The sequence below is a fragment of the Peromyscus maniculatus genome, chromosome 5 (genome assembly GCF_049852395.1).
Source record: "Peromyscus maniculatus bairdii isolate BWxNUB_F1_BW_parent chromosome 5, HU_Pman_BW_mat_3.1, whole genome shotgun sequence".
Lineage (NCBI taxonomy): Eukaryota > Metazoa > Chordata > Mammalia > Rodentia > Cricetidae > Peromyscus > Peromyscus maniculatus.
In genome coordinates this window covers 134,029,523-134,044,722 of record NC_134856.1, presented here as the reverse complement: position 1 = coordinate 134,044,722, position 15,200 = coordinate 134,029,523, and the positions used below count along the sequence as shown (strand labels likewise).

Here is a 15,200-nt window from a genome sequence, read left to right as displayed (position 1 = left end):
CCTGGGCTGCCAAGTGAGCTCCAGGAAAAGGCGCAAAGCTACACAGAGAAACCCTGTCTCGAAAAACCAAAAAAAAAACAAACAAACAAAAAAAAAAAACCATTTAGGATTCGTGCAACACATAATGTTCTCTTACCAGAACCTTCTGAGATGGGACAACAAACACCTTATGTATCCCATGCATCTCTGTGGTTGCGTTGGCAGGGAGAGCTTGGTAATTGACCCTCTAATAGTTCAAGTGTGACTCAAGTGTGACTCAAATGCCAACAGAAAGTAGGAATCCGAGGGAGACCGTTGGGGGAACACAGTTGTTTCTCGTCTTCAAAGTTGAGTTCCCCGAGATGCTGTGCTTTCTTTGGTTGTGCAGTGATAACCTGCAAATGATGTGATTAAATTAGTTACGGCTTGGGGAAAATACACGCAAACGTGCATTTATTACTTCCTAATGCGTTGCTGGTAAGGTTTTTAACAGTAATGTTTATTTATTCTTTAATAATTTCATACATGTCTACTGCCAGGCAGTGGTGCCACACATCTTTAATCCCAGCACTCAGGAGGCAGAGGCAGGTGGATCTCTGTGAGTTCAAGGCCAGCCTGGTCTACAGAGCAAGTTCCAGGACAGCCAGGGGTACACAGAGAAACCCTGTCTGGATAAACCAAGTAATAGTAATAATAATTAGTAGTAATATTTCATGCATGTCTACAATGTATCTTGATCATATCCACCCCCAAATCTTCCTTCCCTTTTTTTTGAGAAAAAAAAAATACTTAGAACAAAATACAGATAAATATACATCTAAAAACCTTGAAGGAAAAAGATTTTTTTATATGCCCGATGACAGAGAAGAACAAGCCATCCGTGCCACCACGTGTCTACAGTGTCTGTATCCTAGCAGTTAGGGGACTCAGATAGGAGGATCACGAGTTTGAGGCCAGCCTGACCTGCATGCAAGTTCTAGGCTAGCCTATGCTACAGAGTGAGATCCCTCTCTTAAGTAAATTGATGAATAAAAGTAAGTGGAAAACAGACTAATGAGCCATAATAATAAACATAATAAAACTTTTTTTTTTAACATTCAAACAGTTCTGTGAATCCAAATTAAAATTGCTACTGAGAAAAAAGCTATACTTTCCAGGAAGTTTTATATGTAGTCAGACAGGTATTTAACAGACAAGTTGTATGTCTGTTCACATAAATGTCTTAACATTTGCCTTTTAAAACTCGGTGTTTGCTGTCTGTTACTAATGTGGGTCATTTCAGAGACTGAAAGGATGGTTGGTTCTCATTACCCACTGTACTCACATTCTGCAAAGGTACCACACGAAATGACATAGGGAAGGATGAGTCTTTGCTACTGGGCTCCTGCGAGCGGCAGTCAGGACACAGCTGCTTTGGGTGTGACTCTGTTTAAAGACAACAATCTAAGACATATTGTTGATTCATTCACACAGGACTCCTGCCCACAGCTTTATAACTGGTGCTGAGGGAAGTTTCTCCAATGTACATTTTCCCAGTTTCTCAGCCTTTCTGCATCCGAGAATACTAGAAAGCGCATTAGCAGGGACAGTGGGAACAGCAGAATCTCGAGTAATGGCACAATGATGTGAAAATGTACACTTATTCAGAGGACAGTGACCTCTCTTCTCAGCTAAGAGCACCTGTTGGCAGGTCTTTCACTCATTTTTTTTTCTCCACCCCATGCAAATGAGCCTTCTGAAGGATGGATGAGTGGATATTGATATTTTGTTAACAGATAAATTTGCAAATACAGAATTTATAATACTGAGGGTCAACAGTCAGCACTTTTACAGCTTAATGTTTTTCTACAAAATACATTATGTATGCTGCTAATGGTGATGGCATTAAGTTCAGTTTTTATTTAACACCTAGGTTAAGTTAAAATACAGATATAAAGCAAGACTCTTTCTGGAGGAAAGCCTTTCGTTTGGAGTCCTTGGAGAGCATGGGCGAGGAGTAACCGAGCACTATGGGATCAGTGTGAGTTCTCACTGGGGAAGCCCCCCATGTTGGAAGCCTGAGAAAGACTCTGCAGCCAATCAGAGGCTCCCGAGGCTTTGATGTCTGGGTGGATCTGGTTAGCCCAATCCCTCTGGGATTTTTGTTGACCAGGGATGGGGATAAGGTGTTGAACTTGGCTTTTCATGTCTCTTCTAGTAGCAGCTACTTTTGTAATATTATTAAGGTCATTAAGAATTGCCTTAGAAGCTGGGCGTCATGGCACAGCAGCAGATGGGCAACTGAAGCCTTCATGAGCTACGTAAAGGTCCCTCACACAAACACAAACAGCCACAACAGAAAGGGTTCCTTTAGTTCTTTAAAAGACATTTTTAGTATTTAAATTTCCACCTACACTCTGTGGAAGTTCATATGCACAATTGTGCTATGTATATGTGTGTATATGTTTATATAGGTGGCAGTATGTGTGTACATATTTTATATGTAATTTTGACACATACACATGCATGCTGTCAGAAACACGCTGAGGATGGGTCCAGCAAAGCTACTAAAGGCCCCAAACAGTTGGAATAAGATTCACCCATTTCCTTTCACTAAAGGGAAATGGAGATGGAGAGACCAGGTGCCCTGGGGTGTGCGCCCGGTGCCTCAGGCTGGTGATAGCTGCCTTGCTGACCACCATGGGGTATAGTTACAGGGTGCCTTTTCTCCAGAAGAAACCATGTGAGTGATGGTTTTTCTGTGTTTCACCAAGTTGACGAATACAATCCACTGTCCCCTGAGTTACCTGCACTGCAGCACTGTACTGCTGAAGAAGAGCACAGGGTAATGCGGCATGGAGTCAGCTGACAGCTGACATCGCAAACGGGTGTGGGTAGGGATGCAGTGAGCTGTAACGGTGGTGTGAAAATTCAACAGGAGAAGGAACCACCGCAGAGGGACCTTGACAGTGACCTGCTTTCTCTTTTTCCTGGCAGATTGAGGACATCGACCTCATCAGTGCCAACATGGAGAACGCTCTCGCGTCTGTCGGGGGCTTCTGCTGCGGCAGGTCTTTCGTGGTCGACCATCAGGTGATGCTCCTTAGAAATGAAGCACAGTCACAGATGATTGTCCCCACCCTCACTGCAGAATACAGTGCAATCCAGTCCAAGCTTGAACTCATAGTTGACCGTACTGGTTTTATGTCAAAGCCTGTTTTTAAAGGGTAGCTCAGTGTTTCCAGACACATTTACCCTGTCTCTTAAGAGGGCATCTTGGGTTTGTTAATGTGTCCTCAGCTGCCCTCATGGTGCACTCTGTGCCTGCTGCTCAGATGCCTGTGGAGCTGCAGTGCCTTCCAAATGTCTCTCCAGAGAGAATGACTGTTCTGCTGTTTCTCCTTAGCGGCTCTCTGGCCAAGGATACTGCTTTTCTGCTTCCTTACCTCCTCTGCTAGCCGCTGCTGCCATCGAGGCCCTCAACATCATGGAGGAGAATCCAGGTATAGTCTTGTAACAGCCGGTTCTGTGAACTGTGGTGCCAGCTGGTTTTCTGCAAGAATTAGCCCAAGGGAATTCTTTATCAGACAAAACTCTGAATTACTTTAGAAATCATAGGTCTGTAATACAAAAACCAATATCCAAACTTTGTTGAGCACAGGTGTTTAAAATTCAACCAATAGTCTACAAATATGCCACAAAATCTAAAACACCAAGATCCGAACCATGCCTCATCCCAGCATTTAAATGGGAGTGCTCACCAGTGCCTGGCATTGTGGGAAGATGGCAGTGGACTTGCCTCAAGACTGTGTATAGAACTTTAGCTCTGAGTGTGGTGCTGAGCCAGAGTAGCTGGCTGATTCTCCAGGGGAAATGCCAGAAAGGTGGAGACCTGTGTCACCGCCAGTCCTGGGGGCTTCCCCAAGTGTAGTGGCTGTCATCATGTGGCTTGTAGTGTTTGGGGAAGTGTGCTAAGGTTAGTGGATGTCGTTTTCTACCTTGTTTTCCCTTCAGCCTTTGAATCATTGATTAATTCAGTGCTAGTCTGTCACAGACAACTCAGTGGGCAAAAAAAACGTCACCTGAGAATTTAGCGAGTGGCCTTTGACCATAGTAGTGCAGCCTTTAAACCAAAATGGGGTTGGCAAGATGGCTCCGCAGGTAAAGGTCCATGCTGTGCAGCCCTAAATACACCATCAAATTTTTTTTTCTGTGCAGGCATTTTTGCAGTTTTAAAGAAAAAATGCCAGCACATCCATAGATCTCTGCAAGGGTAAGTATTGTGCTTTTCAGCCAGCATAACATGCATCTACACCACACTTAGCAAACTGCAGTTCTGAGTTTTATGGGCTCTGGGCCCTTCGCCCACATTGCAACCACAAAAACAAAAACTTAGTCCATGCAGCTTTGAATACAACTGGACCGGCCATTTGCCACTGTCATAAAGACAAGGCCTTGTTCTAGAAGTTACCTGGCCTGTAGTGGGCACTGTACTAAATGGAGGAAAACAAGCCACAGCTGCTCTTGGGATGACCCAGGTGCACAGGGTTCCTCTCATCTCTACAGAGGAAGGGCGGCACTGTGTGCTATGTACTGGACAGTCTCAAGTCCTGCTGTCCCTGCTACTTTAGGAAATTCACGTTAGTCATGATTATTCTTTTTCTAAAAAAGAAAAAAAAAATCTTCAGGCTGATTTTTGGTTCCACAGGAAATGATCTGGCATTGTTCTAGATCTTTCCTTTTGCTCCCTAGGAAATGTGTGCCTCTTGAGTTGTGAAAGTTCTGTCTTCTTTGTAAGATATGAGAATGGACACTGTGCTGAAAGAGAGCAGGTGAGGGAGTGGGGCAGCTGTTGGAAGAGCAGGCAGACTGGTGTTCTGGGCGTCTGCTGGATGGGGAGGCCTCTCATGTGGCTTATGGGGGAGGGCCACTAATGCTGCTGTGCACTATTATTTTTCTGGTTCAACACAGCACGTTGGAGGACTCACATCCATCAGCACCGGCCTGAGGTGCCCTGTGCTCCAGCTTTCTCCAAGTCCTGTCCCACCTCCTCTGGCTCTGACCAACCATCTTTCTGCTGTTCCTGCCTTCTGTCTCTATCCACCCACTCTAGTGGATAGCATGGCCTCATCCTATCACTCAGAAACTCCCTGCATACTCCTGGACAGCTGCCAGCGTTCCCTCTGATACAAAGAAGAGTGTGTGTGTCTGTCTGTCTGTCTGTCTGTCTATGTGTCTATGTGTGTACACATGCATGCTTGTATATAGGGAGGATGACTGGCTGTTGCCCTAGACTTGCCATCCATCTTGTTTTTTTGAGATACAGTCTCTCATACCACACAAGAGCAACTTGTGTTTTGTAAGTTTGTAAGTAAGTTTGCCAGCCAGCAAACTTAAGAGATACACCTTTCTCCCAACTCCCCAGCACTGGATCCCAGCATGCACCACCACACCCAGCATTTTTTATGGAGGTTCTAGGGATTCAAACTCAGGTCCTTGTGCCTGCAAGGCAGCAAGCACTTTACCCTTCTTCTTTCTTAAGGACTGTTGTCTCTGCTAGGTTGTCAGTCCCTCCGCTTTCCTGGGTTTCAGGAGAGGGTTTCCACCCCGTGTCTTTCTCATCCTGTCCATGTGACTCCCTCCTTTCTGTCAAGACTCCATTTCTCTCTGCTCTTTGTTGCTAGTCTCAAGAGTCGTGCAAGCTCTCTCCACATGGTCATGTTGACTTCTGCTGGAAACCGAGCGCTGATTGTTCCTTTTTCACTTGATCAGACTGTGGGTTCCCAGTGATGACAGGCGCAGAATCAACAGGACCCCTTTCAGAACTCATCTGACCGTGTCTCACGGTTTTCAGTCAAGGACCACCCTATCATCTTTGCATTCTGCTGCAACGCACTTGTCGGCTTCCTTTTAAGACTTTAAATTTCTTCGTCTTAGTCTCCTTGGAAGGCTTTCTTCAATATCCTGCTCTTTAGGGTTTAGCCCCCAAATTATTTCATAATTCTGTGTGTGAACAACTCACAGATGTGTGTGCGTCTCCTCTGTGGCCTGATTCAGGGCTCCATATTCCAGGTCAAGCTATGCACTCAGTATCAACACTAGGAAGACCCTTGCCGGAACTCGATACCCCTTGTCAGCAGGCAGTGTGGATGGGAACAGCAAGCAAAACAGCAAGGAGGCAAGGAGTGAGGAGGGCTAGTGGGTGCGGACATGGATTGAGTGAAGAGGTGGCCTACAGCTATTGGCCTGGAGTCGTAACAAAGTTGCTCTTGTGTGGTATGAGGTAGTATATTGTATGGCGAAAAGAGCAGAGGCCAGGTGCCATTTAGGAGATGCATACAGACAAAGGTGGCTGCCCAACTTTGTAATTGCAGAGAAAAATGCCTGGACTCTGGATATCATGCAGGGAGATCCAGCAGGCTCTGCCACAAGTTTGTCTGCTGGGTGAGTGAGACAGTCATGGCTGATCTAAAGCTTTAATTCAGTCCTGAGGGACTGAATGAAGTAGCAGCTTGGGGACTCAGTGGGAGGTTCAGTGCAAGGTATCTGTCAACCTTCAGTTGCTCATCAGACATCCACTGGAGAGCAGCCTTGGACTTCCAAGTTTATGTTTGCAAGTCCTGGCCTGGAGAGGTGTTTGAGTCCTTAGCACCTGGGAGCATTGAAAGCATTTCCAAGCGTAGCGGGTGGAACCGGCTGAGGCAGAGTGGCCGGTGAGGAAGAGCCTCTTCCTTTGTCTCTGAGGTTGGGTTTGGGGAAGTCATCTTCCTGCTGTTTGCCTCCAGCAGAGCTTGAAGATCTCCACTATATGTGGAGACAGTGTTTGCAGGGGACTCTCTTCCTGAACTACAGGATGGAGGCCCTGGCTTCCTTGTTGATGGCTCTGAGCCTAGGACCTAACCCAGGGCTTGGTATTTACTGGTCTGGGTAAAGTGATGTGTTTGCCAAGTGTATAATAGTCTGGGAGGCAAAGCGCCTCAGTTTCTGAACTTCAACTACAACTCTGTCCATCTCGACACAGACAGCATTCTGTTTTGTTCCTTCCTCCACCAGCCTGCTCTCCCCATGTATGGCACATCTGCTTAGAGCACAGTCTACCTTGTGTAGACTGAAGGAAGCCTGGGTCATTAGGGGTGCCACTGGAAAGCATAATTTTTAAGGTTCTTCACGAGGGGACATAACCTAAGAAATTGGCAGGTCTTGGGAGTGTGTTGTATAGTTTCTGTGTTAGGGAAAACTAACGTAGGTCTCCCCACACTGCAGATACCCGTAGTTCTTAGGGTCTAAATGCAGACCTGTGCCTCGTTCTGTTGAGAAAACCTGATGTATTGAATTACATTCAAATAAAGAAGACACAAATAAGTAATGTTTGGGGGTGGCTTGTAAACCAAGTAAGATTAGTTGCCAGCACCTCACAGTTCCTATTACAAGCTTTCCATCTCTGTAATAAAATGCTTGAGGCAATTAACTGATGAATTTGAAAGGTTTTTTTCTTCATGATTTGGTGGGTCTAGTCAAGGATTCTTTGGGGATTCTGAACAGAGCCAAAGAATAGAAAGAGGCAGTTAGGACCCCCACATTGCCATTCGGGAGGTACACCCATGTGACCCACCTTCTGAAGGTGCATGACACCTGCCAGTGTGTTCCCTGGGACTGAGAAGTGGAGACATTCTTCTAGGCCATAGCGGCAGTCACTAAAAGCTTATTGAGTCCTAAGTTGGGAGCATTTTGAGTGCTGCCCAGGGCTTCATTTTATCCTGAGGGGAAACCTGGGCCTAAGAACAAGGAGCTGAACAAAAGCAGCCAATCTGAAACAGGTAGCCTAGTTTCAAACAGGCATACATCACAGCTGTGTCCTAGGGGATGGACAGTGTAGGCAAAAGGGAACCTGACTGAGGACCACTCATAGTGTTGCCCTGCGTCTCATTTCACAGGCCAAGATTTTACCCTAAAGGAATCTGTCTTCTTCCCTGGCATAGTAGATTTCTGTGTGTTAATCTAAGAAGGAAATCTTAATCCACATAAGATGTAAAGCAAATCACACAGATAAGGCAATCACACCACCTAAACCTATTGTTGATAGTAAAAATATAATGTTATTACATCACGTGGCGTGATAGTACATAGACCTAAAGGAAGGAAACAGGACAAGTCATAGAAATGGTGGTACATGTCCTGCTGTAAGAGGCTCCAGGGAGGTCCATCCAGAAAGCAATGGGATCTGGACCTCAGTATGGACAGCTTTCTCGGGCAGAAGAGAGCAGTGTGTATCTGGTGAAGAGACAGGCGTGCCAACCCCAGGGTGAGGGGCTGTGAGAAGGGTGAACATGTAGGGCAAGCAGCAGCGATGCCCAGGCTCCCATGGGAAACTGAAAAGAGAAGGCTACAGTGTCCCGGGAACAGGAGCCTTCCTCCCAGGCCTGTGCCCCTAGAAACAGGAGGCCTTGCCCAACACATGATTTCCCAAGATGGAATCCCACCAGGGCCTCACACATGCTAGGCGAGCATGCTGCTCCGAGCTCCGACCCTGCACTAACAGTTACACTGCATGTGTGGGATCTCGTGAACCTGCTGTGTGCCAATGTTATGTGTGTTTGCTTCCCCAGCATTTCTGGTTTAAAGGTGGTGGGGGAGCCCCTTTCCCCGGCACTTCACCTGCAGCTGGAAGAGAGCACCGGGTCTCGGGAGAAGGATGGGAAGCTACTGCAGGAAATCATCACTCAAGTAAGTGGGCGGGTACCCAGTGAGCGCTAGGCAGCCTTGCCACCCTCGCTGACCTCATTTTCAGGAACACCTCCCACCGTGGGGTATGCCAACCACACTCATGCTGGGGACTGTCTAATAGCCCTGACCCTCCCAGCCAGCCCTGCTGAGCTCACTGGGTTCCTGAAATGCTGGCTAAAGGTCTTTTGTCCTCTTGGATCACTCAGCTCCTGATGTTGTGAACTTGCTGCCGTGTGTGTGTCTGTGCTCAGCTTCTCTCCTGAGTAGCCCTGCAGAATACTCTCCCACTCACCATTTGCATTTTTGAGATAAGATCTCACTCTGTCACCAGGCTGGCCTCAAACTCACTATGTAGCCCAGGCTGGACTTCCAAATCATAGGTCACCTGCCTCAGCTTTCTTAGTGCTGGGATTGCAGGTGTGAGCCACTACTCCTTAGTGATTTGACGTTTCACTTTTTTTTTTTGTTTTGTTTTTACTAATTACTGCTAAGTTGCTGACTCCATGCGCTCACTGGGCAGTGGCTTGGCCCATCCTCCCAGCAGTAGCTGCCTCTCCTGATGCCTTCCTGCCTTTCTTCAGGCTCTTGCCCTCTCCTTGCAGAAACCCAGTGTGCTATGGTACTGGGGATGTGTGCACCTAGGCTCATGCAGCCTTCCCATGAAACCTTGCACAGGCCCTTTGTGCCCTTGAGGAGGAATAAAGGCCCCATTCCCGCTGTCATTGCCCTGAGACAATATCACCAGGCTCCTTAAAGTAAATAAAATGATACCCCAACCGACCTCCTCCATCTCTGTGGCATGCCTGGAGGACACTGGCTGGTCATGTTATATTCAGTGTGCAGCTGGTATGTAAAGACCTCCTGTGGTTGCATAAGCTTCCTGGACCATCCTTCATCCTACCATGTTTTAATTGTGTGATCTGGAGTGAGAGTCTGTGGAGGCTGCACATGGCACACAACCTCTTAGGATCGGTGTATTAAAACCAACCAGAATCTAAGATTAATTAAGGACACTTGTCAGAGTATGATAATCAGGCTAGCAGTACTTGCCTGGCTGGAAAAGGACACATCACACATGTCCTCTCAGGCTCAGCTCTGCAGGCTTGAGGAAAGACAGACTTCCTTAAAGGGACAGAGCATCCCTCCAGCCTTGTACTACCTCAGTGCTTTACCCTAGATGTATACAGACATAAAAATAAGTTTGGGGTTAGAGTTTTGAGACAAAGGTAAAAGCAGATGCACGTGTTTAGAACCAACTAAAAAGACAGGGCAGTCCAGCTCAAGCGGATTGTATTGCATCCATGTGTCTGTTGAGTCCGCTGTTTTCAACAGGATTGCTCTCATTCGTAGGCCCAGGCCAGTGGACACAGAGCAGAAGCTCCAGAAAAGCTGTGTGCCTGTGTTGCAGCCCATAAAAGGAGCCTGTTGTTTCCTGTCTTCCCTGGACTATGCTCTGTGCACTGCCCTGGGGTTGGAGTGATCTTCATGCCAGTACATCTGTTCTGTATTAGCCCCATTCTGTTCTTTTCCTTAGCACAGTGAAGCTGCTTTTCAGAGACTTGGGGCTCATGTGCGAGCAATGGACACGAGCAGACTGCATGCACAGACGTTTTCAGAACAAAACCAGAAGATGGGGCAGGAGAAATGGCTCAATGTGTTTGTTACTGTTCTGTTGATGTGACAAACCCCCACAGCCAAGACAGCTTATGTAAAGGTGTTTAATGTGGGCTTACCATGTCAGAGGGTTAGCGTCCATGACGATGGAGAGAAGGCATAGTGGCAGCAACATCTGAGAACTCACAGCTTGATCCACAAGTAGGAGGCAGAGAACACACTGAATAGCAGGAGGCTTTTGAAGTCTCAAAGCCTCCACCTAGTGACACACCTCCTCGAGGAAGACCACACCTCCTAATCCTTCCCAAACAGTTCCACCAACTGGGAGCCAGGTATTCAATATATAGGCCTATGGGGCTGTCCTCATTCAAACTACCACACTTAGTAAAGCACTTGCTGACTTCAGGTCATGTGGATCTGATGGCCATCGTTTTTGTTTTTTAAGCAGTCATAGCAGCACATGCTTTTGATCTCAACACTGGAGAGATTGGTCTTTGTGGTAAGCATCAGGCCAGTGAGAGGCCCTGTCTCAAAAAGGTGGAGGGTGCCTATGGAGCAAGAGCCAGGTTGTCCTTTGACCTCCACTACACACATACATGTGTACACACACAGGAGCCAATTAATAATAAAGACGCAAGCCTATGAACAGTCCACAGTTCCCAAGTCATGTCTAGTCTGCAGGCTCCCTTACGTCACTGGCTATCTAGGGAATCACCCTGAGAAATCCAGCATGGACACAGCCTCACAGCTCCTTCACAACTTCCCGTCTAAAATCTTCCTGATCCCCTGCCCCACACTGCTGTTCTAACCTGTATTTAGAGAAGGGCATCAGAGTTCAGTTACTCTAATTACTCTTTGCACACCTGAGAACTTTCACCAGGTTTATGTTGAGTTGCTGAAAACAGGACATTGTTTTCACAAACAGCTGTGGTTTGTGATGTCTCTTAACCAGACAGGCTAGATGCAGAGCCAGGCCAGATGTTGGGAGGCTGGCACGATTCCAAGTTTCCTCCCTGTTTCTGAAGTGAGCAGGTGGCTCTGCTGCATCTGTACCGTCGCCCATTCTTCCTTGAAGTTTGTGGCCACCTTCCTTTGGGCTGATACTTTAACGCTGGGCATGTGAGGCGGTCGTTCTCTTCCTTTGTGCACCATGCCTTGCCCTGTGCATCATGTATGCACTTAGGTGTGCACAGGCACACACGCAGTAAATACAGCCCGTGCAACTCTTGGAACCTTGCAGTTCAGCGGCCCTTGCTGTATTCACGGGGTTCCGCAGCTATTCCTGTCTAATTCCAAACTTGTCATCACCCAGAAGGAACGCCGTATAAACTCTTGCCTCGTTCAAGGTTGCAGGCTTTCTGTTTTACAGTGGAGGCTTTTCAGTTATACACGTAATCAGTGAGTGCTTGATGCACAGGAAAGCTCAGAACAATCTTTGTCAGCACCAGTCTCTGGTGCCTGGGAGCACCTTGCCAAGATGGAACCGTGGACGGTCTCACGGTGTCTGTACTCCTACAGCTGCTCTCTGATAGAGTCCTGCCAACACTGTCCACACACAGGGCTTTGTCCTGGCCTCCCTGCATCCTCACTCTGCTTTGTCTGAAACGGTGGACTCTAGCTGTCTATGGCTGTGTAACTGAAGACTGGGTCAACGTGTGTAGAATCAGATTTACAGTCTCTGGAGAGCCTAGCCATTTCTCCCGAATCACATAGGCTCTGTAGCCACCCGACTCCATAGCCCAGCACATCTACCATCACAGGAAGGTCTGGGTCCAAAAGAAGAGTTCACCTTGAGAGTACAGTGGGGGCACATAGCTTTGTCTCCTAGAACTCTGAGTGGAACTGTGGGTGACAGGTACTTGTGGAGGCAGCAGAGGTCTCTCCTGTGGTCTGAGTCTGGATTGTTCTACCCCTTTCTTCCTGCAGTGCATGAACGAGGGCATCGCGCTGACTCAAGCACGCTACCTGGACAAGGAAGAGAAGTGCCTTCCTCCTCCAAGGTTGGTTAATGTCAAAGCAGAGTGCTACCTCCCCGCTTTACCCTCTGAAATACGTCATGGTGGGAAACTGGAAAGACTATTGCAGGATAAGAATGGCCTTGAAGTACAGCACATACCTGAGGTCACCTCTCATCTAGATGGTTTTTGTTTTAACTGAAAAGCATCTCAGGACTCAGTGTCTGCCTAGGTGACTCAAAGGATTGTCTGGCGACCCAAGAATGATGGCACCCTCTTGGCAGTGTGTAATAACAGCTGGAGTCCAGCTGTAACTTGTGCTATGGAGACACCAGAGAGGGAGCAGCCTGGATGTGGTCACCTTCCTAGTTGCACTGGTTGAATTCTGGATGCATCATCCTGGGAACACCAAAGCTACATCAGGACCACCGCCAAGCAAAGTGGGAGACCAGGATTTTGAATAGGCTGTAGAGACACAACTCTGGCTTCAAAGGGCCTACACTAATCAGAGGAAGTACACACCCTGACCCCCACAGCCCTGGGTCAGAGGTCACAGAGGAGACTGGAATGATGCTGAGGCTTCCTAGAACAGGTGACACCCTGACCTCAGAGAGTCCAGTGCAGATAGTCCCCAGCTTCTGATGCTTTCCCCTCAGATCCACCGTGATGGGAAAGCACTCCCACACGAGCATTTGATTGCTCGTGTTAGTAGGGTCAGATAGCATGACACACAAAGTACGTTTGCTGTCTGTGACCTTTGTACACTGGAGGCTAGTGTCCTGAGCGCGTAGGTATTACAGTGCTCCGGCTGAGTGTGGTATTTGTAGATTAGATTGCTAGAGGGTTTGTTGGCGTGTGGTCCCACCCTGGGCCAAGCAGTATCTGCCCAAGAGGACCCGGTAGGTACCATGATCTTCAGCAGGTGAGACACTAATTGCCTGGGGTGTGCAGTGGCACAACCTGGAGCACAGAGTATAAGATGCCGTGGACTAGGGCACAGACTCCCTGGGGGTGGAGGGTTCTCACGTGCAGGCCAGATCGGAACTGAGCTCACTGAAGTCGCTGCTCAAACGCCTTAAAGTTCCGACCTGTCCTGTCCTCTGCCCACCTTCCCTGTGCTCCTGTGCTTCCTTCTCAGAGCACAGGGTTAAGACAGGAGCCCCGCCTGTTCTGTGCCCCTGGTGACCATGCCTAGTGCTTAAAGCCCGTGCCGGCAGAGGACAGGAGGAGCATTGCCTCGTCCGCCTGTTTCCTTGAAAAAGTCTGCTTTGCTTTCTGACGCAGGCTTTCATGTTTCAACTGAATTGTTAAATAGGAGCAACCAGGCAGTCACTGGGGTGAGAAATGTTGACTTCCTGCTCTGGGCCAGGACTGCTTAGAGTGGTAGGTTGTGGAGAGGACTTGGTTTCCCAGTCCCAGTGGCTGCCCCAAAACAAAACACTCGACTAGATGCAGGTGAGGGGGGACGGCCAGGAATCATAGCTTCTGTGCGTGGGCACAGACCTACTGCTCCTGCTGCTGCATGGGAGGAAAGCAGCAGCAGGTGGAGGGACTAAAGGCGGCCTTCCCGAAGAACTGTAGGTCACCAGCACTGTCCCGCCTCCTCACTGTGCCTTGTCTTCTCAGCATCAGGGTTGTGGTCACAGTGGAGCAGACGGAGGAGGAGCTGGAGAGGGCTGCGTCCACCATCAGGGAGGCCGCCCAGGCTGTGCTGCTGTAGGCTGCGGCCGATGCTTCCTGCCACATCCCCTGCAGCAGAACTGCTCGGAGACCTCCAGCTGGCCAGGGAGTGGAGTGCTGCTGCCCGGCGCTGCAGCTGTGCCTGAGCGTGCAGCTGTAAGCAATGGATGGTTTTTACAAGAAGACAGACGACAGCATAGAACTGTATTTACATTGTGCCGTTTGGTCCGTTTGGATGCTTAACTGTCTGTCATTTACATTTGTTTTCGTTTAAAAGTGGAGCCTCGGTTTTCCTTCCCCCATCTGTGGTAATGAATCCAAAAGCCTCCTCCGTATTTCGTAGAAAAGGACTTAGCAGCTAAGAGGAACTCCCCCTGTACCACAGTTACTGTGGGAGAGAGAGTCAACTGCGTCCTCCCAAGTCCCTCAGGTGGAGCTCAGTGGTGGCTGCTGTGTGGAGAAGACTTTCTGCGAGTTAGAGGTTTCATAAAGCGTATTCGAACCCTAGAACCTATGTGCACTAGTTACTGAATGTTATCATTTCTAGTCTGAGCTTCACTAACAAAATATTCATAGTGCTTCCTAAGCAATAATCTGAATCAAACGTTATTTTATTTTTGTGTAATTGACTTTATATTTTTATATATTCTCTGGTCGGTTTTGGGAAGAGGGTTATTATTCTGGCCCCCAAATCGTGCCCTGGGTATTTTTGAATATGTCAGATGTCCTTTTTCATGGTGGTTTTGTCCAGGAGCAGAAAACTGTGGGCTTTTTCTAAGCTGAGAAGAACGAGAACTTCTTTTCATCCTATAAATTCCAGATGCCTCAAAAACAGGAATGCTCTGAAAGTGACGTCCGAGCTGTACGCTGGCTGCTGGTCTCCTTGGCCACCATGGTGAATGGTGGGAAGACTTGTGATATGTGCCACAGAGCGTGTCCACGGAAGGCTGTCACCCTTCCCTGTTGCACAGGCAGAGGAATCAGGTCATTTAAACGTCGTTTTATGATGTGCATTCGTGTTAACAGTGATCAGCATCTTTTTAAGTGATCTGTGACATTTTTAATGTTTCTATTTCATACGTGCCTTGTGATTGCTGCTGCTGTGAGGGTACGGTCCTGTCCGGGATGGGTCTGTTTTGTTTTGGTTTTTAATGAAATAAACCTCCAAGAGCCTATATTCCTGAAAATGAATCTGTTTGTATAGCAACATGCTCAGCCCAGCAGTCTCTCTTTTAACCTATTTGGAAATCTGAGGCAATATTTTTTGTG

The 15,200-nt window shown here is 47.8% G+C and overlaps 1 protein-coding gene across 2 annotated transcripts in view; it reads left to right on the top strand.

Moving 5' to 3' along the window:
- The window catches only part of Sptlc1 (serine palmitoyltransferase long chain base subunit 1), a 46,758-nt gene extending 31,652 nt beyond the window's left edge, over positions 1 to 15,106 (top strand). Inside the window, exons 9-16 of one of the 2 annotated variants that reach the window (XM_076573345.1) lie at positions 1,892 to 1,999; positions 2,956 to 3,051; positions 3,365 to 3,461; positions 4,177 to 4,231; positions 8,565 to 8,682; positions 12,223 to 12,296; positions 12,761 to 12,765; positions 13,915 to 15,106. In XM_076573345.1, the coding sequence (XP_076429460.1) occupies positions 1,892 to 1,999; positions 2,956 to 3,051; positions 3,365 to 3,461; positions 4,177 to 4,231; positions 8,565 to 8,682; positions 12,223 to 12,296; positions 12,761 to 12,765; positions 13,915 to 14,174 (813 nt within the window). In that variant the 3' untranslated portion in view covers positions 14,175 to 15,106. Of the gene's footprint in view, positions 1 to 1,891; positions 2,000 to 2,955; positions 3,052 to 3,364; positions 3,462 to 4,176; positions 4,232 to 8,564; positions 8,683 to 12,222; positions 12,297 to 12,760; positions 12,766 to 13,877 lie in introns of both variants that reach the window. The other variant, XM_006976838.4, reaches the window with a different exon arrangement.
- Positions 15,107 to 15,200: the final 94 nt, after the last annotated feature.